Source organism: Myxocyprinus asiaticus, chromosome 31 (assembly GCF_019703515.2).
Source record: "Myxocyprinus asiaticus isolate MX2 ecotype Aquarium Trade chromosome 31, UBuf_Myxa_2, whole genome shotgun sequence".
Taxonomy (NCBI): Eukaryota; Metazoa; Chordata; class Actinopteri; order Cypriniformes; family Catostomidae; genus Myxocyprinus; species Myxocyprinus asiaticus.
In genome coordinates, this window is record NC_059374.1 from 8,700,403 (window position 1) to 8,725,609 (window position 25,207).

General features: G+C 38.6%; 1 protein-coding gene across 2 annotated transcripts in view; it reads left to right on the forward strand.

The window, feature by feature from the left end:
- The window catches only part of LOC127422212 (uncharacterized), a 48,257-nt gene extending 24,745 nt beyond the window's left edge, over positions 1–23,512 (forward strand). Inside the window, exons 2-3 of one of the 2 annotated variants that reach the window (XM_051665550.1) lie at positions 16,428–16,523; positions 22,917–23,512. In XM_051665550.1, coding sequence (XP_051521510.1) covers positions 16,503–16,523; positions 22,917–23,504 — 609 coding nt within the window. In that variant the 5' untranslated portion in view covers positions 16,428–16,502 and the 3' untranslated portion in view covers positions 23,505–23,512. Of the gene's footprint in view, positions 1–191; positions 3,539–16,427; positions 16,524–22,916 lie in introns of those variants that run through there. The other variant, XM_051665549.1, reaches the window with a different exon arrangement.
- Positions 23,513–25,207: the final 1,695 nt, after the last annotated feature.

Consider the following 25,207-nt stretch of genomic DNA (forward strand, 5'->3'; position numbering starts at 1 on the left):
TTTGTACACCAGCTAAAACATATATTTCCCATACAACACTGAAATGTTTCAATGATAATATAAAGTGAACAATCTGTTTCAAATCCTAGTTGTAATGATATAGTTGAGCCAATAGATGGCGCCATTGAACTATGGTAAGGTGGGAGCTACACAACTAAAATTAGTGTACAAGAGTCACAGCTACATGAAGGATGTAGCGCATATGCTGCTGAATAAAGAAGATTGTTTAACACATTACAGGCGAGTCTCTGTGTATGCTGAACATAAAACATGGCGTCAGAAGTCAGAACCAACAAAGACCGCTCAAGTCAACCAAGCAAGTAATTAGTGTGTCTACGGACGGACAACGTGTTTGTTTAACTTTTGTTCCTCGTACAGTCAAATCAGATTAGCAGCTATGGCATACATTATCCCAGTTCCTGAACCCATGGACATGAAGGGTGATGCATACAGCAACTGGATGTTTTTTTGTGCGCAATGAAAAACTATGAGATTGCCACGGACCTGGAAAAAAAAAGACAAAAAGGTTCGTGTTGCCACACTACTGACAGTAATGGGAAAGGAATGCCACCAGCTCCAACGCCACCTACACATGCCATTGGCAGACAGGGAGGATCCGACTAAAGTACTGGATGCATTGCAATCACATTTTGAACCATGCAGGAACGTGATCTACGAAAGGTTTGTGTTTAATGACTGTAAACAAACTCAGTGTGAGACTGCGGAACAGTTCATAGCCAAGCTAAGGAAATTAGCAGATACATGTGAATTTGGTGAATTGACAGAAGAGCTGATCCACGACCGGCTTGTCATAGGCACAAAGGATTTAAGCGTGCAAGCATGGATGTTATGGGGACCAAAGCTCACACTAGCTGTGGCTATGGACATGTGTCGCGCTAGTGAACAGGCACAATTGCAGATACAGAAAATAGGTGGAGCGGAACGGGAAGACGCCATCAACTTTACTTCACATGAAAACTACTCTGAATGTGGCAGGCAGGGGTACAGACAGACAAACATAGCTGAGGATCACAAAAAGAGACAACATAACAATTCCTGTCATTACTGTGGATCACTGCATGCAAATGCCCAGCATATGGAGTAACCTGTAAAGCCTGTGGCAAACTGAATTATTTTGCACATGTTTGTAAACAAAGACAACACAGACCATCACTGAATCTGGTGGAGGAGGATAGCCAGTCCAAAGAACAAGCTGATGCAGTGTGGTACATCTCACATATAAACTGCATGCAAGCCAACCAAAATAAATGGTTCATCAACCTGAAGCTGGCCCCACACAATGACAAGTCATTCAATGATGATCCCTATTGTACCTTGAAGTGCCAGCTAGATACAGGCTCCACAGTCAATGTAATTGGCTTTCATGACCTCCTACGCCTACTGCAAGATGGCAATCCAACATTAATACCCAGCAAAGCCACACTCAAGCTGTATGATGGTGCGCTAATTAAGCCAAATGGAGAATGTGACCTCAAAGCAGACCATGAAGGACGCATATACATCCTCAGATTTCAAGTAATGGAGACATCACAGATACCGCTGCTTTCAGCTGAAACCTGCCAGAAGCTCAATTTACTCCAAGTAAATACCAACCATGTGATACATAATGTAAACACACAATGGGCACCTGCTGCAGATGCACCCAGCACAGCAGAAGAAATTATCTCCATGTATGATGACGGATTAGGATGCCTCCCAGGGGAGCTACACCTTGATGATGACCCCACAGTCCAGCATGTGAAGCAGTTGCCAAGACAGGTCCCTATTCCCATCAAATCAAAAGTCACCAAAGCCATACGTGAAATGGAACAAAAGGGGGTTATCGCTAAAGTTACGGAACCAACACCGTGGATCAGCAATATGGTGGTAATATAAAAGAATGACAAGCTACGCATCTGCATTGACCTCATCCCGCTGAACAAAGCTTTACTCAGATCACACTACCAAATGCCCAATTTGAAGAGATCCTTCCAGAAATAGCAAATGCAAAAATATTTTCAGTTCTAGATTCAAAAATGGTTATTGGCAAATAAAGTTGGATGAAACCAGCAGCTACCTCACCACATTCAGGACACCTGAAGGAAGATACAGGTAGCTCAGGATGCCATTTGGAATAAAATTAGCAGCTGAAGAGTACCAAAGTAGACAACATGAAGCATTGCAGGGCCTCAGAGGAGTCGGCGTGATTGCAGATGACATTCTCGTCTATGGGTGCGGCAACACTACCAAAGAAGCAATGGCAGATAATGATAAGAATATCTCAGCCCTGCTACAGAGAGCTAGGGAAGTCAGTTTGAAGCTAAACAAAAAGAAACTTAGTTTAAAGCTCCCTAGTGTGACATACATGGGTCACCTCCTCACAAATGAGGGCCTAAGCCCTGACACAGAGAAAATAGCCACAATACAGAACATGCAGACACCTACCAATGTAAAATCCCTCCAGAGGCTCCTGGGGTTTGTGAATTACTTGTCAAAGTTCCTACCCCATCTGTCAGACATATGTGAACCTCTCAGACACCTGACAGACAAGAATGTGGAATGGACTTGGCTACAACAGCATGATGCAGCTCTGGATAAGATCAAGTATTTAGTCACTCACTACCCTGAAACTTAAATACTATGACCTCAAAGAGAAAGTCACTCTGCAATGTGATGCCAACGAGAGAGGCTTAGGGGCAGCCCTCCTACAGAATGTACAAACTGTTGCATTTGCATCCAGAATACTGACCCCAACAGAACAACAATATGCACGGATAGAGAAAGAATGCCTCTCCATTGTCTTTGCTTGTGATACATTTTACCAATATCTGCATGGAAGAGAGCATATTACTGTTCATAGTGATCACAGGCCACTTGACGCAATCTTCAAAAAGCCCTTGCTGACAGCACCCAAGCGATAACAGAGGATGTTAGTGAGGCTACAGCGATACTGCTGTTGTATCTGGTACAAACCAGGCAAGGATTTGCATATCACTGACTTTCTCTCCAGAACGCCTCAAGCGAGCATGACACACAATTGCAGACACCAGCATCTGTCTATGCAATGGGCCTAACCTCACAAGACTTTGAACAAGTAAGCCACTCCAGCTGCATCAGCATCTCTAGAAGGACACTGGAAACCATCACAACCCACTCTGCCAAAGACCTGCTGTTCTACAAACTACATGCTCGCATTAAAAATGGGTGGCCCAACCACAAACATGCAGTCAACCGCTTGCTGCCACCTTTCTGTACATACAAGGAAGAACTTGCATGGGACAGTGGCCTGATATTCAAAGGACAGAGGATTCTCATTCCTGAAGCTTTGCGCCCTGTCTTTCTACAAAAAAATCCACACTGGGCACTCTGGAATTGAGGCTAGCCTGAGAAAGGCTCGTGAGGCAGTCTTCTGGCCAGGCATCACAGATGATTTAAATTTTTGTCAGCAGCTGTGCCACATGCAACTCTATCCAAGTGAGACAGCAAAAAGAAACTCTGATTCCACACATGTCAGAATATGGAAAGCAAAGAGAAAAAGGTGAGAGATTTACCATTAAAGATTAGATTTAGCTGAGGGGCTGTGCACGCCACCAGACAAACACACAGAAAGGTAACATTTTCCAGACTAGCTAAATAGGATATTTATTGACAAAATAAAAGCTAATAAGTAATATAATCATATATTATGTGAGTTTTAATGAGCTAGCTAGCGTAATCTACCTCCCTGAAGAAAAAGGTGTGTAGAAAAATTATGTACTATACTAGTATAGTATACATCATCATAAAATCATGAAGATACACCAAACCATTTTTATGAACCTCACCATAGCGAACTTTTCCAGACAGCTAAAAACAAATAAGTTACCTTGATGTTTGCAAATTGTATCGAGCTAATTTAGTGCCAAAACTAAACAAACAAATAGAATGTTTTGCAAATAAACACAATCTGCTTTGCAAAGAAAATCTCGACTCTCAAACAAATAGAAAGCGATTTGCAATACAATGTGACATTTGAAAGAAAATGAAGGGTAGTTGTCGTGTACCACTGGCTTTAACACATGTGCTCATATGGAACTCCTTTTTTATATTTGTAAAAGACATATCATATTTCACAAATAAATACAATCTGTTCTACAAATTTTACATCATCACTAAACAAATCCATACCAAATCCATACTACTTGTGTCACATGACTTTTGACACAATTTTCTCAACCACTGTCTTGATTTTCTCACAAATGCATCAATGCATATTTTCTGAGAAGATGGCGCTTCCGCCAGCTCTCTGTAGCTGTTTGAGTTTACCTAAATCTTGTGTGAAGTATGTTCCTCTGTGGTGAACAGAGCGGAACTTCTGAATTCTCATGTGAACAAGCCAACGTGATGACATCACACGACAGTGACGTGAGGCATTCAGTGTTTACAGGAAGCGAGTTTTTTAAGTTAATAAAGTTTTAATTAGCAATTAGTTTTTCACACAAATGTATCGATTCACTTCAGAAGACATTACTTGATCAGTGGGAGTCGTGTGGATTACTTTGATGCTGACTAAGTGTGCTGTTTGGATCGTCAAAAACTGGTGTCCATTCACTTGCATTGGATGAAGCTAAAAACCTGGGATACTTTCCTAAAAATCTTAAATCCTGTTCTGATGAAGAAAGAAAGTCATATACATCTTGGATGGCCCGAGGGTGAGTAAATTAACTGCAAATTTTCATTTTAGGGTGAACTATTCCTTTAAGGGGGAAAGGATGAAGGCTCACATCCCTGGAGCAATGGCAAAGCTGAGAGGAGTAATTTCAGGAGTCCCATTGAGTATGTCTGCTGTAGACATTAAAAATGAGATCCAAGGAGGCAAAGTAATAGATGCCACAATACTTAAAATTAAAAGGGATGGCTTACTGAAGGAAACACTTTTGGTGGTAATTCAGTTAGAGAAAACCCTCCCTAAATCAGTACAAATTGGCTACATGAATTACAGCGTGAGGGAATACATTCCCAAACCACTCAAGTGTAAAGCATGTCAAAGAATGGGGCACACAGCACAGCAGTGTAAAGGAAAGCTAAGGTGTGCGAGATGTGGAGGCCAACATAAGTATGGAAAATGTGAAAAGGATGCCAAGGTTAAATGTTGTAACTGTGGAGGCGAGCACAGTGCTGCGTATGGAGGCTGTGTAGTGCAGAGAGAAGCTAGAGCAGTCCAGAGAGTTAAGATAATTTGCAAAGTTTCATACGCAGAAGCACTAAAGAAAGTAAAGGGGGCGGGAACAAACAACAGGAATTCTAGTGGAATGGCTCAAAGAAAAGCAGTTCAAAATGACAGTAACACACCTTGGCTCAGTCCCAAGGCCCCATACCTATGCAGAGTGCTTGTGCTCACAAGTGTAAAGTAGATGATGATACACTAGTAGTGAACAAAGTGAACTTCGTGGTCTTCATCTGCCACGCCATTAATGTTGCAGCACAGCTAAAAAAGAAATATGATAGAATCAAGGCCATTGTGGAGGTGGCAGGAAGATTCCTAGATATGAGCAGTGTTGGGGAGTAACGGAATACATGTAATTGGATTATGTATTTAAAATACAAACTATAACTGTATTCCACTACAGTTACAATTTAAATCATTGGTAATTAGAATACAGTTACATTCAAAAAGTATTTTGATTACTGAAGAGATTACTTTGCATTTTATTGTCATTTGTTTCATTTAATATGTATCCTTTCAGATGGAAAACATTTATACATATAATTAATGCAATCCAAAGTGCATTTGAACAGCGGTGAAACACTTTCTTATGATGTGTTACATTCATACGAGCAGACAGAGAAGTACGTTTGAAGTAAGTTTGGAGCAGAAGAAATAGAAATAAACGTTGTGTAAATTGTCAACTTTACGCTAAGCTAAAATGCTATTTCTTGCCATTTTACATGCACATGTTACCAGGTACGATCATATATTTTTATCAGCAAAATTCACATTGGATCATAATTTATTTTTTTCTAGAAAGACCTTTGATATTAGGGCAAACATTTTATTGCACTACATAACATGCAGGGCATGGCTAAGTAGTTTTTCAAGTGGATACATGAAGTCTGATTGCTCACCCAAGTAAAAGAATCCAAATGTCATTTCTCTAGGACATTCTGATCCAAAGATATCACTCTCAGCCTTTTTGAATGGAAGTCAATGGGGTTTGGTTGTTAGGGTTCTCTAAATGGTTGCTAGGGCGTGGCCAAGTAGTTTTTTAAGTGGAAACATGAAGTCTGATTGCTCACCCAAGTAAAAGAAGCCAACTGTCATTTCTCTAAGACATTTTGATCCAAAGATATCTCACTCAGACTTTTTGAATGGAAGTCAATGGGGATTGGTTGCTATGGTGCTCTAAATAGTTGCTAGGGCATGGCTAAGTACTTTCCATGATGACCATTAAGGGATGTAGAAATGAGATGTGAGGAATCTGTTTTCAGTCTCGGTGAGTCCGCTGGTTTGTTTTTGTTTGTCATCATGTTCTCTGTTGAGTTCATGTGTCGCTGATTTGCATAATATGCGTTGCCATGGAAGCCGTGTTTGTTTCCATAGTAATGCTGATCATGCCAGTTTGCTGCCAACGAGAACAGCCATTAGTTCCCTGGCTATATCTACCTTCCTCATATCAACACGGAATTAGTGCAAAATACATAAGAGCACTTAAAATGGACTCCAACTAATATTAATAATCCATAGGAACATGAATAAATTCTTGCAAAATACAAGAACACTTGAACAGACTACAAATATTTTAATAACAATCCATGTGACATGAGATGAATTCATACAAATAATACAAACATTCATGTATTAATATAAATAGCTAAATGGAAGTGCATGTTTTTTTCCCAAATGTTTTTAAAATGAAAGAAAGATGAGCACAGATTTTACTGTGAACGAATCTTTCATGAACGACCCATCACTAGGAACACATTATAAATTAATATCACTTAAACGTGATGTAGTAATTTGACACTGATGGTACTCCACTACTTGTTGAAAAAGCTGCACAACTTTAAGAGTATAGACGTGTCACATGACTACTGCACCCACAGTATTAACTTAACTGCTCCGTATTCTTACCTGTTCTCTTGCAAGTGATGGAGGTCCCACAAAGTCACAAATTGAAGACGATCCAACTTGAGAAATTCAGCCCTTAGTCTTTTTTGCATAACTTACAACAAGCTCTGTGTACATTGCTCGTGTCAGGCAAGAGCCTTAACCATAATAAAGAGTCAATGTCCAGCTATGCTGGATTGAATTTACACTAACCAGGCATGATAATTATCTAAACTATGACCATTACTAAGGTTCAAATTAGCCGATTAACAAAAATGAGCACACAAAATCAACTGAATCTGAGCATGAAAATATCACTAAACTTTTATAAAATTAATCCACCGCAGTGGTAGTTGTAAAAGGGTGAGGGAGGGGGACTCCACTGTTAACACTAATTCAAGGTAGAAGGCAGCTGTGCTGTCAGTCACACAGCCCTTCCAGTCAAGGGCGGTTTGTGTCCTGCCTGCGGGGTATATTACAAATATCATTATAGACTTTAATGACTGTTTTATAATTTGTACAAATCGCATACACATTCCATTTTTAATTTCAAGCACTTTTTCCACAAAACAAGCCGATTTTTCAGGTTTTCTAGACCTTAAATTTCGAAAAGCTAAATTTAAGCACTTTAAGGACCTTGTGCGATCCCTGTTATTACCTTTTTTCATTAATCAGATGCTTATATCCAAAGCAACTGACAAACAGAAGCTATTCTTCCAAAGGAGAAATTAAGAATAAAAAAGTTGTAAATTTATTAATTTATTTGTCTGATTTACAAGGAGTGGCTGAATGGCAAAATATTTTAGTATTAACTGTTAGTACTCTTTGAAGACATTTCTTGTCGTGGGACTCCCTCTGGTGGACAAAAAGTACAACAGCCTATTTTGAATGGAAGTCAATGGGATTTGGTTGCTAGGGTGCTCTAAATGGTTGCTAGGGCGTGGCTAGTTTCCATGATGATACCTGAAGTCTGATTGCTCACCCAAGTAAAACAAGCCAATTGTAATTTCTCTAGGATATTCTGATCCAAAGATTTCACACTCAACCATTTTGAATGGAAGTCAAAGGGGCTTGTTGTTAAGGTACTCTAAATTGTTGCTAGGGCATTGCTAATTAGTTTTTCAAGTGGATACATGAAGACTGATTGCTCACCCAAGTGAAACTAGCCAACTGTCATGTCTGTAGTCCATTCTGATCCAAATATATCCCTCTCAGCCATTTTTAATGGAAGTCAATAGGGCTGGTTGCTAGGGTGCTCTAAATGGTTGCTAGGGTGTGGCTAGCCAGTGACCAGAGAGATTCTTATTGGCTGATTACTAACCTGCCTCAAAAGATCCAGTCGCCAAGTATCTACAAAATTCTGTTCTGACAATACCCTTCTGAGCCATTTTGAATGGAAGTCTATGGGGGTGGTTGCTTGGGTGTGGCTACGCCATTTCCAAGATGATACTTAAAGACTGATTGGTAGCCCAAGCGACATGAGCCCGCCCCATGTCTCTACAACATTCTGATTGGGAGATACAGTGGTGTGAAAAAGTGTTTGCCCCCTTCCTGATTTCTTATTTTTTTGCATGTTTGTCACACTTAAATGTTTCAGATCATCAAACAATTTAAATATTAGTCAAAGATAACACAAGTAAACACAAAATGCAGTTTTTAAATGAAGGTTGTTATTATTAAAGGAAAACAAAATCCAAACCTACATGGCCCTGTGTGGAAAAAGTGATTGCCCCCTAAACCTAATAACTGGTTGGGCCACCCTTAGCAGCAACAACTGCAATCAAGTGTTTGCAATAACTTGCAATGAGTCTTTTACAGCGCTGTGGAGGAATTTTGGCCCACTCATCTTTGCAGAATTGTTGTAATTCAGCCACATTGGAGGGTTTTCAAGCATGAACTGCCTTTTTAAGGTCATGCCACAGCATCTCAATAGGATTCAGGTCAGGAATTTGACTAGGCCACTCCAAAGTCTTCATTTTGTTTTTCTTCAGCCATTCAGAGGTGGACTTGCTGGTGTGTTTTGGATCATTGTCCTGCTGCAGAACCCAAGTTCGCTTCAGCTTGAGGTCACGAACAGATGGCCAGACATTCTCCTTCATGATTTTTTGGTAGACAGCAGAATTCATGGTTCCATTTATCACAGCAAGTCTTCCAGGTCCTGAAGCAGCAAAACAGCCCCAGACCATCACACTAACACCACCATATTTTACTGTTGGTATGATGTTCTTTTTCTGAAATGTGGTGTTACTTTTACGCCAGATGTAATGGGACACACACAGCTTCCAAAAAATTCAACCTTTGTCTCGTCAGTCCACAGAGTATTTTCCCAAAAGTCTTGCGGATCATCAAGATGTTTTCTGGCAAAAATGAGATGAGCCTTAATGTTCTTTTTGCTCAGCAGTGGTTTTCGTCTTGGAACTCTGCCATGCAGGCCATTTTTGCCCAGTCTCTTTCTTATGGTGGAGTCATGAACACTGACCTTAACTGAGGCAAGTGAGGCCTGCAGTTCTTTGGATGTTATTGTGGGGTCTTTTGTGACCTCTTGGATGAGTCGTCGCTGTGCTCTTGGGGTGATTTTGGTCGGCCGGCCACTCCTGGGAAGGTTCACCGCTGTTCCATGTTTTCGCCATTTGTGGATAATGGCTCTCACTGTGGTTCTCTGGAGTCCCAAAGCTTTAGAAATGGCTTTACAACCTTTTCCAGACTGATAGATCTCAATTACTTTCTTTCTCATTTGTTCCTGAATTTCTTTGGATCTCGGCATGATGTCTAGCTTTTGAAGATCTTTTGGTCTACTTCACTTTGTCAGGCAGGTCCTATTTAAGTGATTTCTTGATTGGGAACAGGTGTGGCAGTAATCAGGCCTGGGTGTGGCTAGAGAAATTGAACTCAGGTGTGATAAACCACAGTTATGTTTTAACAGGTGGGGCAAACACTTTTTCACACAGGTCCATGTAGGTTTGGATTTTGTTTTCCCTTAATAATAACAACCTTCATTTAAAAACTGCATTTTGTGTTTACTTGTGTTATCTTTGACTAATATTTAAACTTGTTTGATGATCTGAAACATTTAAGTGTGACAAACATGCAAAAAAAATAAGAAATCAGGAAGGGGGCAAACACTTTTTCACACCACTGTATGATCCGACAAATTTCATTGTCTTGTCATAGTAAGAAAAAAACAGTTGTTTTCATGGGCAAGAGCCTTGCCATAGTTTGCCTATGGGGCACCTTTGGGCTGGTTTTAAGGCAGCATTTTACAGTTTTCGGATGCAGCCATATAGAAATGACGCGAGACAGAAACGGGGATAATTGAAAAATAAACATACTATAATTCCAGACATATGTAAACATATCCCTAAAACAATGTGACAGTTAATCATGTCTGGCAACTTGACAAATATGTTTTCAATATTTTTAGGATATGTAAAAATTAAGGTGACATTTGATTATTTATAATCATTTTGGAAATCACAGATTTATTTGCAAACTAATATTATAAAAGTCAGAAGACAGCGTACCACGTTTCTTCAAATAAATTTATATGCATTTATGCACTCATGAAAGCCTTAGACTTAAAATGATTTCTTATCCTGTGGTCCCCTCTGGTGGACAACAAATAGAATTACAGCTTTTATTGGTCAGATAAATGGCTTGATTATTTAAAATGTGCTGTTAGCCCCATTCATCATAAATCCATGAAATTTAGTATGATTCCTCAGAATGTCCTGTTTTCCATATTTACACAGTTTTGTGAAGTTTGGCATTTGTGCACACAAGATACAGAAATATTAGTCATAATGGGCCACACAAATCAAATATATCAGATTGTATCTTCTAGATGATTTAATGGACCAAAATTATTTTGATAACTTTTTGCCTGCATGGTCTAGTGCTGACCTGGGCCCAGTTTGGTGAAGATCTGATTAACACCCTAGGAGGAGTTTGAAAAAGTAGGGTTTTCAGTAAATTAGAATGGCAGAAACATTTTATAAAATGAAATAAACTGAGATATACATTTTGTAGCACTTGACGCAAGGATTTAGAGGTAAAAATCATTTTGATTTTAATGTGCTCGGATGCGGAGTAATTAGCAAAAACCTAAATGTTTTTGTAATAGCGCCACCTTGTGGTCGATTCTCACAAAACTTGGTACACAGTCTCATTTTGACACTGTGTATGAATATCTCATGTTTTGTAATGGCCGGCCATTCAGATTTGATGTTATTAGGTGCTGAAATTTTATTGGCTGCTGGCGGCCATGTTTGTTGATTTTTCCAAATGATATTTGAGTGATATGTTAGCCTTTGGGCCATAGAAGATGCAAACCAATTTTCAACATAATTGATCAAACAGCTGTGGAGTTATGAGCGTTTTTTAGTTGTAGCACCCCAAAAAGAATTTGACGTGACTTAGCGTGTAGCCTCAGAATGTCGTGTTGTCTATGTGTATCTAGTTTCGCTACATTTGGACTGTTAGTTTGGTAGATATAGGTCAATTTCGATTACATGGACAACGCATGACCAGTTTGTTGGCTTATAGCTTCGTAATGCTTTGACGAAATAAAATACTTTTTGTCGGGAGGTTCCATAGATGATGCATACCAAATTTCGTGCGAATCGGGCATACGGCCTTTGAGGAGTTCGAAAAAGTACATTTTCCTGAAAATTCTAAATGGCAGAATATTTTTATAGACGGAAATTAAATCGGAGATATACGTTTTGTAGACCTTGACTGAAAGATTCAGTGGAAAGAATTTTGATCCTAGCCCTTACGGCCCCAGAGTTATGACCACAAATGCAAAGGTGCTTATTATAGCACCACCTAGTGTCTGACGTGTGTGTGTGTGTGGGTGCCTGAGTAGTGGGGGGGGATTTCTGACCATCCCACCAAGTTTGGTGTCTCTGCAACTTATGGTCTCTGACGCCCAGACACTTTTAAGGCAGAAAAAGAATAATAAATAATAATAATAATAATATTAATAATAATAATAATATTAAATATAGCCGTGAGCAGCAATTAACGGGGTTCAAGCGGTTTAAGGCCTTTAAGCACATGCGTAAAAAGGTATTATGTTTTATTTAGCAAGCATGTAACCATCTAGATCATAGATGGAATAGACCATTTACAGCCAGTACAGGCAATTTACTAAGGAAATACATGGTCTTTAAAGCTTTTTAAAGCTCATAGCGCGACCTATAGTCCAATCTCCATAAAAGTATGCATGCTTGTTTAGAGTCATATGTCACATGTGCTCACCTAATTTTGTGAAGTTCTGAGTTTTTGTTTAGGAATTATGGGCTTATTTGTACACTTGACCACGCCCATTTTCTAAATGACAATCTTATAGCTACCAAAAGGGTAGTTCAATCATGGCACCTTGGAACTCACCAAAATTGTTGTAAATATAGTGAAGCTGTTGTCTATCTTGTTTAAACCCATTGAAATGTGCTGACAGTGCTGGTTTGTTAGTAACTGTTGAGAGCTTTATGAAGCACTTGACAGTGTGGCGGCGAGGTCAAAGCATTTCATAAGTCTGTTTTTGTCCAGTTGTGTTATAGACTCTCACACACACACGCACACACATATTCACACATACACACATAAATTTGTTTTTATATGATTATGTAGACTTTCCATTGACATAATGATTTTTATACTGTACAAACGTCACTTTTTTATACTGTAAAAACATCACTACCACTAAATCACCCATCACAAAAAATGTCTGCATTTTTAGATTTTGAAAAAACATCACTCGCGCGGCCTGACCAAATGGGCCTACAATGTCAAATGTTTTTCCTTTTACTGTCTTGGTGGGTAAATTCGGTCCTTACAATTAGGGCCATAGGCAGGGTTTTATAATTAGAAGTGCCAAATTTGAACTAGTTAGGAGGATGTTCCCACGAGAACATTTTGATTTTTGTGCTTTACATATGTGCATTTTAAGATGTTTAAATGCAAAAAATTGGATAACAATAGCTTTGAAACAATGCCAGTGGGCAGTACATTGTCAGTGAATGCTCTCTTGTCATCTCCATGATTTCCATCATGCTTTCATTTTCTTTTAGTCTCCTTATTTTTCACTCTGTTCTCCTAGGAAAGCTATGTGACTAAGTTTATTAAATGCATTTACAATATGTGCATGTTCATTATTAATTTTATGCCTAATATGCTGAAAATGGCTTTGTTCATGTAAATATAGGGTTATTTTCATTTCAAGATGGTGAAATTAGACAAACGTTTATTAGTTTTTATCGTTGATTATCGGAAAACAGCTGTCAAATGTTAAATATTTAGTTTAGCTTGTTACATCTTAAGTTATGAAGTGTCGCGCTGGAATTTGTGCTCAGTTGCTTTTGTGAACAAAAAGCTTGCCTAGTTTGATTTGATTGGTTATTTGAAACATTTTGACATTGACAAGCGGTGACAGGGCCAGTCAATCCATTAGGCGTCATAGGTAGCCGCCTAGGGCGTCACCATATTTGGGGTGCCGCCCCACCGAATCTGATTAACAGTACCAAGCCACATTTAATTTTCCTCATATCTCTTATTACTTCAGAAAAGTTTGTTTGGTCAAATTGGTTTGTTGGCGCCCCCTAGTGCCGATGTGAATAAGTGGCAGTGTGTGCAAGGTTGTATTAGGCCAAGTGCAACAGGACACTCATCACCGGTGGTTTTTTATTTATTTACATTTTAATAAAATTAAAAAGTACATCATACTTATCAGTCATCACCGTCGGTGTGTCTGTGTGACGTGTGTGTGAGTGTCAGTGATGATGATTTAATTTTTTTACGGTATTATGGACGATAATGATGATGGCATAATTTTTGCTGCTGACGTATTACCGGCAGTAGCAATCAAGATTGTTAGTTGAGATTCAAAATGAAGCGACAAAAACCATCGGGAGCTCAATTTCAAAAAAAGAAAATAATAAGAGGCAAAGTGTGAAAAAAACAAAAGTAAGCTTATTACAATTTCTATATCATTTGTCATTTTTGTGGTGTTAAATTATTTAAATAATGGATTTACAATGAAGACTGGGATTGGTTGACTTCAGTCCAACTCTTAAAAATGCTAATGGTTAAGACAGACTGATTTTTGCTTCCATAATAAGATGCTGTTATGTGCAGTATCTGAATGTTTGACTTGTGTTACTAAAAAGTTCAAACCTGTTCAGTCAATGAAGTCAAACACCCTGATAATTTGTGCCAACAACAAACCCCAACCCCAGGCAGTCTCCCCTAAAATTTTTAGATAATAAAGATGATTATTACTAATATTTATTACTTATTAGTAAGACTGCGCTGTCTGCAAGCAACAAGCTAACTATTTAAAAGCAAAGCCAATGATGATTTAACTAGTTAGCACTGACTGAAAGTACAGTAGTTCTGCAGTAACAAAGAACAACATGTTCTATTTTTTATTTTTTTATTTAAAAAATCTTAGCACTTGCTTTGTATTGACCATAAGGTAAATTTTTTGTTATATATATATATATATATATATATATATATATATATATATACGGATCACAGTGACCGTATCAAAATTCAGTTGTGGGAGGCACAAATGAGAATGCTTGTGAGTGGTCATTCATATGAAATTAGCAATGTGTGCACTAGGGAGTCTGCTGGTGAATTGTACGTGACAACTACTCGATCCACGGAAATCAAAGAAGTGGAACCGCTGTGTTGTGTGAACTCAGAGCATTTACACTTGATAAAGGCCAGATGACCACATTAATTGGTCATATCACTGCAGCTGAGGTTAGCATGTCCCGACAATGTGTAAAGTGCTTTGCTTGGCAGGCTGCATTTAATGCTAAAGGCAAGTTTAATCTGTGTGAGAGGTGCAAGCTGCTGCAAGTTTTCAACTGACTGTGACCACAAAAGTCTGCTTGTCAGGAGATTTTTGGTGAGGAGGATCTGAGGGTGTCCAATTCGGTGTTGAGAAAGTATTTGGAGCAGGAGGGACTTCTTGAGTTGCTTATGGATGAGCAAAATGTCGAAGAGCACTTGTTTGAAATTGGATTGTGCAGTGTGAAAATTAAGAAAAATTCTGTTATTGCACTGAACAAGGTGGTCAATGATCCAATGCCATCAGGTGGAAGCAAGAATTTGGTGGGTGAGACTACAGCATCTGAAACCAAGAATAAGCTAGGTGAAGCTACAACTGTTGGAAAAGTGAATTTGCTGGCTGAAGCTACAACAGTTGTAAACGTGAATTTGCTGGGTGAAGCTCCTGCAGTTGGAGTTGAGAATTTGCTGGCTGAATCTCCTGCAGTTGGAGTTGAGAATTTGCTGGGTGAAGTTGCAGCCATTGAATTTGAGAATTTTTTGGATGAAGCAGTGGAAGTTGAAAATGAGAGTTCTTAACTATGTTGTTGTCAGAACCTAACTGAGCATGTTGATTTATCAGTGTTAGTGCAACATGTTAACAGTTTACATTAATATTTGCAGTGTTAATGTGATTAACATGCTGGTTGATTAAAATTACAGCCTTTAGTAAATCTTACATGGCTGATGTTTGTAGATTTAATATGTTCATTATGTACATTTTCTGTTGTTGTTGCTTTATATTTCTATAAAGTGTATGGTAATAAAAGGCACTTTAATTTTTTTGTGTGTTGATATAGCAGTAACAGTGTTGATAATATTTATTTTAAACCTAAGTTTTATGTGGGTTGTTATATCACTTTTTGTAAAGTATTCTAAATGTTATGCCTTTACTTAAAAATGTTTACAGTTTTAACATGTTCAGCCATTTTGTTTTTCAATTTTTATTGAAAAGAAATGTCTAGAAAGACAATTTTGTTTTTGTCTGCAGTAAGTGATTCAGTTTTTTTTTTCTTTTTTTTTTGTGAAAATTCTCAATTTAGTTTTCTTTTAAAGACTTTGATTTAATGTTTGAAAAGTGTTAAGTATTATGTCTTTTTGTATCTTTTTATTGTTTTAAGTGTTCAGTAAAAGTAGTTTTGAAACCATTCATTGCTTCTGTTTTTTTGTTTGTTTGTTTGTTTTTTTAATTAATAAAGGGGTACAGTATTTTCCAGTTTAGCAATAGACTTGGGCACTTATGTTTTTGTTTTTACTCGGGTTGAACATTTATATGCAGTGCTGTGCTAGCCATTATTCTTAATGACTGACAAGATGACCTTATACCTTTTACATGACGTTCATTGGTTTAATTGGAATGATGTTTGTATAGTGAGTCTGTCAGCTGTCACACTATCCAGGGCTTTACTTACAGTAATACTTTTTTTTATTTTTATTTATTTATTTATTTATTGCTTTAAGAATTCTGGTTGTTTACAAGGCAATGAACAACTTTGTACAGATGGTTGGTACTTCCTGTGATGGAAAGGGGACTGACTGTGTCAAACAGTTTGTGTTGCTTTACCTGGAATAGGAGATGCTTAATGTGGACATTCAGGTGAGCAAATTGTAATTGTTTGGTTGTGGTATTCCCTAGGATTTATTTGAAAGATGCTAGAAATTGCGCACATAATTTTTATATCATAGAAATCCCTGTATATTCAATATTTGTTTTTACTGTAATTATTACATTTTTACATTTTTACATTTTTGTTTACAATAACATTTAGATTTGTATTTCAATGCAGCTTTTAATGGGGTGAAAATGAGCTTTTTAATAGTCATTTTGGGTACATTTAATATTCTGAATTTTAATCAGTAATTTGTAATTTCTTGAACAAGAATATGTGGACATCAAAACATGCAAACTCAGAGCGAGGGGTTAAACTTTTATTTTGAAATCGCGATGAACAGTTAGCATATTTAGAAACATATTGATGTATTATCCTGTGTTGGCGTAGGTTTATAATGATTTACGTTACAAATCTGATGAAATGGCGCACATTGCGTTCCCAGATAAAGTTAATAAGAAACCCAAACTCTCAGCATATGCAGAGATGGAGATTGAGACGCGCCCCACGCATGTAAATGATAACATGTTGTGCAGCATTTACTGTGAACGGAGCTGCTCTGAGAAGCACGTAACCTACAAGCATGTAAATAATTAAAGCGCATATATATTAAACATGCAGGGCATATATTTATTTAATTGAATTGCAGCCTTTGTGAATTCACAATAGCACTATGCTATAGTATGGTTTTTAAATGGTTTGAATACATCGTGCAGCCTTAGAAAACGGTTTAATAATGCGGTTTATTGATACTCTTTTCCAGTTATATATTTTGTCATTAAAGATTTTTTAAAAATAATACTAAAATATTGTCTTGTCTCATTCTCATGAACCCAATATTGTGTATGTTGTTGTATTGTGAGCTAATTATATTGTTACACCCCTAATACTTGCACATACTACAGGGTGCCATTTGAGGAAAATAAGGGTGGGGGGATGAATTTAAATATTTTTATTAATGAAAATGAATCATGAACCACAGTGAGTTTATAGAATATTGTCACATACACACTACATTGTTTGAGAAGAGACATCTGTATTTATATGTAGAAGTGAATGTGCTAAATTATAGTTGTGTGTGTGTGTGTGTGTGTAAACAACATGACTTCCATAATTGTGATGACACTTTCGTAACTATAGCAATGTCTTGGTGTCTTACTGTTAGCAAAGATGATCCAGCCTGCAGTTGTGTGAATTTTGAATTACTAGTTGATGATAAACTAAACATTTGACAGCAGTAGGGTGGTTTAATACCACAATATTGCCTCGCAACGCAGCAGCCATACTCGGCGCTTTTGGACTCAAGATGGCGCCGAGTATGGCTGCTGTGTTGCGAGCTCCGACACAACATAGCAATTTTTTGTTTGTTTTGTTCACAATTCTTATGTTTTTTGTCTTGGATGTTGTCTGCCTTATTGTCTACGACAGACAAACACTTTTGGACATTGGTTCAGCGATCTCACACCGAAAACCGGACTTCACATTCCTCAATGCCGACCCGCTGTTTACAAACACGCAAGCGGAGCCCTTTGTCTGGGCAGCACGGCCGCGGAAACGCAGGAGGAAAAGGGGAAACAGAGCCGGCGTTCTCATCAGAGTAAGACGCCGCGCAAATCGACCCCCGCTACCCACTATTCTACTGGCAAATGTTCAGTCTCTGGATAACAAGCTCTGCGAGCTGAAAGCGCGGATCTCTTTCCAATGAGAGATGAGGGACTGCTGCAATATCTGCATTAACAGAAACTTGGATGTCTGCGGAGATTCCAGACTCAGCCATTGAACCCGCGGGGTTCTCCGTGCACCAAGCGGAGAAAACGAAAGACCTCTCAGGTAAAACTAGAGGAGGTGGTGTATGTTTTATGATCAACAAATCCTGGTGTGATCAGAGGAACGTACATTCTATCAAGTCTTTCTGTTCTCCTGATCTGGAATTTCTTATGCTTCTGCGTCGACCATTCTGGCTACCGAGGGAATTCACAGCAGTCATTATCACTGCTGTGTACATCCCCCCACAAGCCGACACAGACCGGGCACTCAAGGAACTGTATGGGAGTATAAGTGAGCAGGAAACAGCGCACCCTGAGGCCGCGTTCATTGTGACCGGGGACTTTAATAAAGCCAGTTTAAAATCAGTCGCACCAAAATATCACCAGCACATTAGTTTCAACACACGAGGGGACCGGGTTTTGGACCATTGCTACTCTCTGTTCTGGGATGGCTACAAATCCCTCCCCCGCCCACCATTTGGCAAATCGGACCACTCTTCCATTCTGCTTCTGCCCGCTTACAGGCAGAAATTGAAACAGGAAGCACCCACCCTCAGAACGATCCAGTGCTGGTCGGACCAATCAGACTCTACGCTACAGGATTGTTTTGATCACACGGACTGGGAGATGTTCCGGTCCGCCTCTGATGACGACATTGAGCTTTACGCTGATAGCGTAATGTGTTTCATCAGAACGTGCATAGAGGAAGTGATTCCGACCAGGACAATACGGATCTATCCGAATCAGAAGCCATGGATCAATAGCGGTGTTCGCACGGCACTTAATGTGCGGACCTCCGCTTTTAATTCCGGGAACGCGGAGGAGCATAAACAAGCCAGTTATGCCCTCCGAAAAACTATCAGAACCGCAAAACGGCAGTACAGGAGCAAGATTGAAGGACAGTTTAACACCACCAACTCTAGAAGCATGTGGCAGGGAATTAAAATCATCACAGACTTTAAAGGGAATAAAAACTCCGCCATGAACACCGCTGCCTCTCTACCGGATGAGCTAAATACTTTTTATGCTCGTTTCGAGGGAAATAACACCGCCCTCGCGGAGAGAGCTCTCGCGGCTGAAGCTACAGAGGTTAGTTCACTCTCCGTCTCTGTAGCGGATGTAACCCGATCCTTCCGAAGGGTGAATATCCGCAAAGCCGCGGGCCCAGACGGCATTCCGGGCCGCGTCATCAGAGCGTGCGCGAACCAGCTGGCTGGTGTTTTTACGGACATTTTCAACCTTTCCCTCTCTTTGTCTGTATTCCCCACATGCTTTAAAACATCCACCATTGTGCCTGTACCAAAACAATCAAAAATAACTTGTTTAAATGACTGGCGTCCTGTCATCAGGAAATGTTTTGAGAGACTAATCAGAGATTACATCTGCTCTGTATTGCCACTCAATCTTGACCCGCTGCAGTTTGCTTACCGCAACAACCGCTCCACTGATGATGCCATTGCATCTACAATACACACTGCTCTCTCCCACCTGGAAAAAAAGAACACTTATGTGAGAATGCTGTTTGTAGACTACAGCTCAGCATTCAACACCATAGTGCCCTCCAAGCTAGATGAGAAACTCCAGGCTCTGGGCTTAAACAGCTCGCTGTGCAGCTGGATCCTGGACTTCCTGTCAAGCAGACGCCAGGTGGTTAGAATAGGCAGCAACATCTCCTCATCACTAACCCTCAACACTGGAGCCCCGCAGGGCTGTGTTCTCAGCCCACTACTGTATTCCTTGTACACACATGACTATGTGGCAACACATAGCTCCAATGCCATCATTAAGTTTGCTGATGACACGACGGTGGTAGGTCTGATCACTGACAATGATGAAACAGCCTACAGAGTGGAGGTGCACACTCTGACACACTGGTGTCAGGAGCACAACCTCTCCCTCAGCGTCAGTAAGACAAAGGAGCTTGTGGTGGACTTCAGAAGAAAAGACAGAGAACACAGTCCCATCACCATCAATGGAGCACCAGTGGAGAGAGTCAGCAGCTTCAAGTTCCTGGGTGTCCACATCACTGAGGAACTCACATGGTCCGTCCACACTGAAGTCATTGTGAAGAAGGCTCATCAGCGCCTCTTCTTCCTGAGACGGCTGAGGAAGTTTGGAATGAACCGCCACATCCTCACACGGTTCTACACCTGCACTGTGGAGAGCATCCTGACTGGCTGTATCTCCACCTGGTACGGCAATAGCACTGCCCACAACCGCAAAGCACTGCAAAGGGTGGTGCGAACTGCTAGACACATCATCGGAGGTGAGCTTCCCTCCCTCCAGGAAATATATACAAGGCGGTGTGTGAAAAAAGCTCAGAGGATCATCAGAGACTCCAGCCACCCGAGCCATGGGCTGTTCTCACTGCTACCATCAGGTAGGCGGTATCGCAGCATCAGGACCCGCACCAGCCGACTCCATGATAGCTTCTTCCCCCAAGCAATCAGACTTCTGAACTCTTGATCTCCCACGATCAAAATACATCAGCACTGCACTTTATTACCCTTACTCTTATATCTCACACCGGACTGTCATAAATTATATTATTATTATTATTATATTATGTTCTATCTTAACAGCTGACTATCAACCGACAGCCTGAATGTCAATACAGTACAATACTGTACATTCTATATATATATATATATATATATATATATATATATATATATATATATATATATATATATATATATATATACATATTTAATTTTTTTTTATTTTTATTGAATAATGTGTATCTATATAGTAAAAAAAAAAACAAAAAAAAATGCGTATTGTATACTGTACAGTGTATGTTATTATTTGTATATTGTTGAGTGTAATTATGTGTATAACAGATGTTTAAATTGTGTTGTGTTAATTTGATGTTATTGTAAATTGGTATATGTCTCATCACTGTCACGAGTGCTATGTTGATCGGAACTGCACCCAAGAATTTAACACACCATTGCACTTGTGTATATGGCTGTGTGACAATAAAGTGATTTGATTTGATTTGATTTGATTTGCTATGATACCAGAATGTAACAGCTTGGTATCTGTCTGTGTGTGTATGTGTGTGTGTGTGTGTGTATATGTATGTATGTATGTATGTATGTATACGAGAGGATGGTAAATCCCCCCAGCAAATGGCACCCTGTGTATATATTTACAGTATTGTTTATTTTACATGCTTTAGTAAATTTGCTTTAGTAAATGTGCTTATAGATGTTAAGCTCTAAACTGAGTTGTTTTCCCCTACAGAAGTTTCAGAAGAATTTCAAACTTGATTTGATTTAAGACATTAATTTTTTTAAATAGGTATTATAACAATATAGGCAATAATTTTCTTTTTTAGAAAATATTGTGCTAATGTTCTGAGTCTAGTTTACTAGATGAATGTTAAATATGTTAATACTAGGGGTGTGACGATATACTTAGCACACAAGAAAAGACAATACATGATATTGGGTTCAAAAGAATAAGATGAAACGATATTTTAATACTATTTTTAAGAAATCTTCAATGACAAAACATATGACTGGACAAATAGTCTTTTAATCACAAAATGCAAAACAATGCAGGTGCTTTCAGAAATTATTTAACTAATCTAGGGCTGTCAAATGGTTGTTTTGATGATTGAGTAATCTACTGATCATTTTGATGATTAATTGATTAATTGATTTTTTACCATAGAAATGCTATAGCCAATGTGATTTTTTTGAACAAGAACGTGGATATCAAAACATTTAAACTCAGAGTGAGGGTTTAAACTTTCAATTTGCATATTTACAAATATATTGATGCATTCTCCTTTGTTGGTGCAGGTTTCAAAATTATTTACATTGTAAATCTGGTATTACATGTTGTGTTCCCAGATGAATGTTATTAGCAACCCAAACTCACAGCATATGCAGAGATGGAGTTTTTAACTGAGCTGCTGAGACGTGATGTATGCATGTAAATGATGATGACCCAACACTAAGCACGTCAGACATTATATACATTCTCAAATGCATGTTATTGGAAACCCAGACAAACAGCATATGCACTAAAATATATATTGCAAGCACTGTAAAAGGTTTTGCTATAAACTCAACTTTGTTGGACTGATATCACGAGACAGCTTTTCATCTCAATGAGAAATATCGTCACATTTTAATATGATGGGATCTCATGGCATGAGATCTCATCACACCCCTATAATTTAGTAAATAATACAGTGCTGATTATATGTACGCATTAGAAAGAAAGTCATTACATTGTCTGTAATAAACATTACTTGTTTAAAGTTTTTTGTACAGATGTCTAGACATAATTCTTTAATGTTTGGGCATAATGAAGCATTTTATTTAAATATTTGCCAATCATCATCCAATTATTCTGTAGTTTGAACATTAACATATTCCATAATCATTTAAATGCTTAACACTGCTATTTGGTGTCTTTACTGAAGGTAACAAATTATATATATATATATAAAATAACATGTCATATCATTATGGCTTGAATACATATTTTTTATGTGGACAATAAGTCTTTGCTTTTAAGAATTTTTAATGTATTGTGTTTGTCTATTTGGATATACTAATGAAAGAAATTTTTATTTTTGTGTTTTTATGTATATAGATGCCTCGAACAAAACACAGTCATCGTTCGGAGGCAGCCAGGAAGAGGAAGCTAAAACACATGGCTGCTATTCCCGAAGAGGCTCTGCCACCTCTTAAAAAATTGGCAGAATTATCTGAACATCATGTATTACACAATGGGGCTAAACTTGATTCTAAACGTGATCCTAAACATGATACTGAACAATGCTTGACAAATCTTGAAAAATCAATCAAAAGTTTTGAAAAACCCTTGATAAGTCTCACTAACAAAACATTCTTTAAAGTTCTGCCTGAATCTTTTTCTTTCACTACCAATAAAGATGATACTGACAAGGTGACCATGAATGCTGTTTCTGATTTATGTCCACAGACGTCCTACATCAGAGGCTCTTTCCATCAAGGTCATTCCCGTTTTGGCCCCAATAAGAGCAAGCAACATGCTGTTAACAGTTTAACTGCAATTATGATGTGTAAGGTGAAAAGTGTGTTGCGATGGACCCCGAGTGACCTGAATGCTGTTCTGATGCATGGAGATGACCTCTACAGTGCCATGAGAGATGCAGGGAAAATCAACGATCCTGCCCGAGGCTACATACATGCATGTTGATGAGTTGCCTGACATACACATGATGAATAATTATAGTTTTTCAATAAACTATGGTCAATCATCTATTGGCTTGTTTGGTGTTGATCAGTATGATGAAGGTTTGCAAGGGTTTGCCATGTCACTTGATGAAGCAGTGAATGAAGCATTCCAGAGGTTTGTTGCATGTTTGGTAAATATTAATCTAAACATATGTGCAGCTGTCAAAGAAGGTTCCTGGTATGCAGTGATTGATCCACATTCACAACACTGTGATGGAACATGCGCAGCTGTGGGTAAGAGTGTAGTGGCTTTCTATCCCAACATGGAGTCCCTGCTCATTCATTTCAGGAAACTTGGTGTGTTCTTGAATGCAAATCATCATCCATTTGAGGTAACTGGGGTCAAGGCAAAAATGATTGACATCAGTCAGCATGTTAATAAAGTAGATCGGTCGGTGTGCTGTCCAGTGATCGAGAAAACTGATGAAGCAGAAAAAGTGAGAAAAGATGTGAAACCAGAAATGGAAATTGATGTTGGCTGCAGTCACTCTTTGTCTGATGTCATAAACACAGATAAAATATCTGTAAATGAAATGTGCACAACAGAAAATTGGAATGGTAGCTGTGTTGAATTTATTTCACAAACTGACAGTGTTTCTTTTCAGTTCAGTCCATTAACAGTTCAGCAACAAAAAACAATTAGCTTGAAGCTGAACATTGTAAACATTGTAAAAGAACAGAATAATGCAAATGAGATTGTTGAAATGGCTGAGCCTTGTGAAACCAAAAGTATTGAAGTTGATGGTAACTGCTTTTTCAGAGTGGTAACTTATGCTATAAGTGGAAGTGAACAAGAACACTAAAAAATGAGACGAGCTGTAGTTACACACATATTACAGAATGAAGGGAGGTACATTCAGTATCTCAGACAAGGATACAGTTCTGTACCAGACTATATTGCCACATCAAGAATGAAATATTTGGGCGACAGAACTGGAGATTCAGGTCACGAGCGATTTAATTGATGTAGACATATTTACATACAGTCAAGAGAAATGGCTTAAATATTCAGCCCCAAATGTCTCATCAAATAGAAATAGCTGTCAACACATGGGAATTTATTTGAAACACGTTAATGGCTGTCATATGAAGTTGTTGTATGTGTCAAAACCAAGGATAGTAGCTGTGCCTCCTTTTGTAAATCACCATTTGAAGGCTCAGGGTTTAATGCATCATTAAAACCTAACTCATACCCACGTAAGGTTTATAGAGAGAAACCCCAATACAGCAAAAATGATGACTTTAAACAGAGGGAAAAAATCAATGTAAACAACAAATATCATGAGGATGAATCTTACAAAGAGAAACTAATAACATCCAGCACTGAAAAGTACAAGCAAAATGAACAGCATCAAGAAAAAGTGAAAAAAAATGTAGTATGAGATTTGTTTGCAATGGTGAGGCAACTGGGTATCCCAACATGGTTTTCCTCATTTTCATCAGCGGACTTGCGATGGACAGAGCTAATGCAATCTATTGTAAAACAAGAGGGCTGTCAAACTCCTATTGATGAACTGGACTGGTCTGATAGATGTGGGATGCTTAAATGCAATCCTGTAACTGCTGCCAGAATGTTTGATCATCGATTCCATTGCTTTCTAAAAGATGTGATTATGTCGCCAGCCCAACCAATTGGAAAAATAATAGATTATTTCTATCGAATAG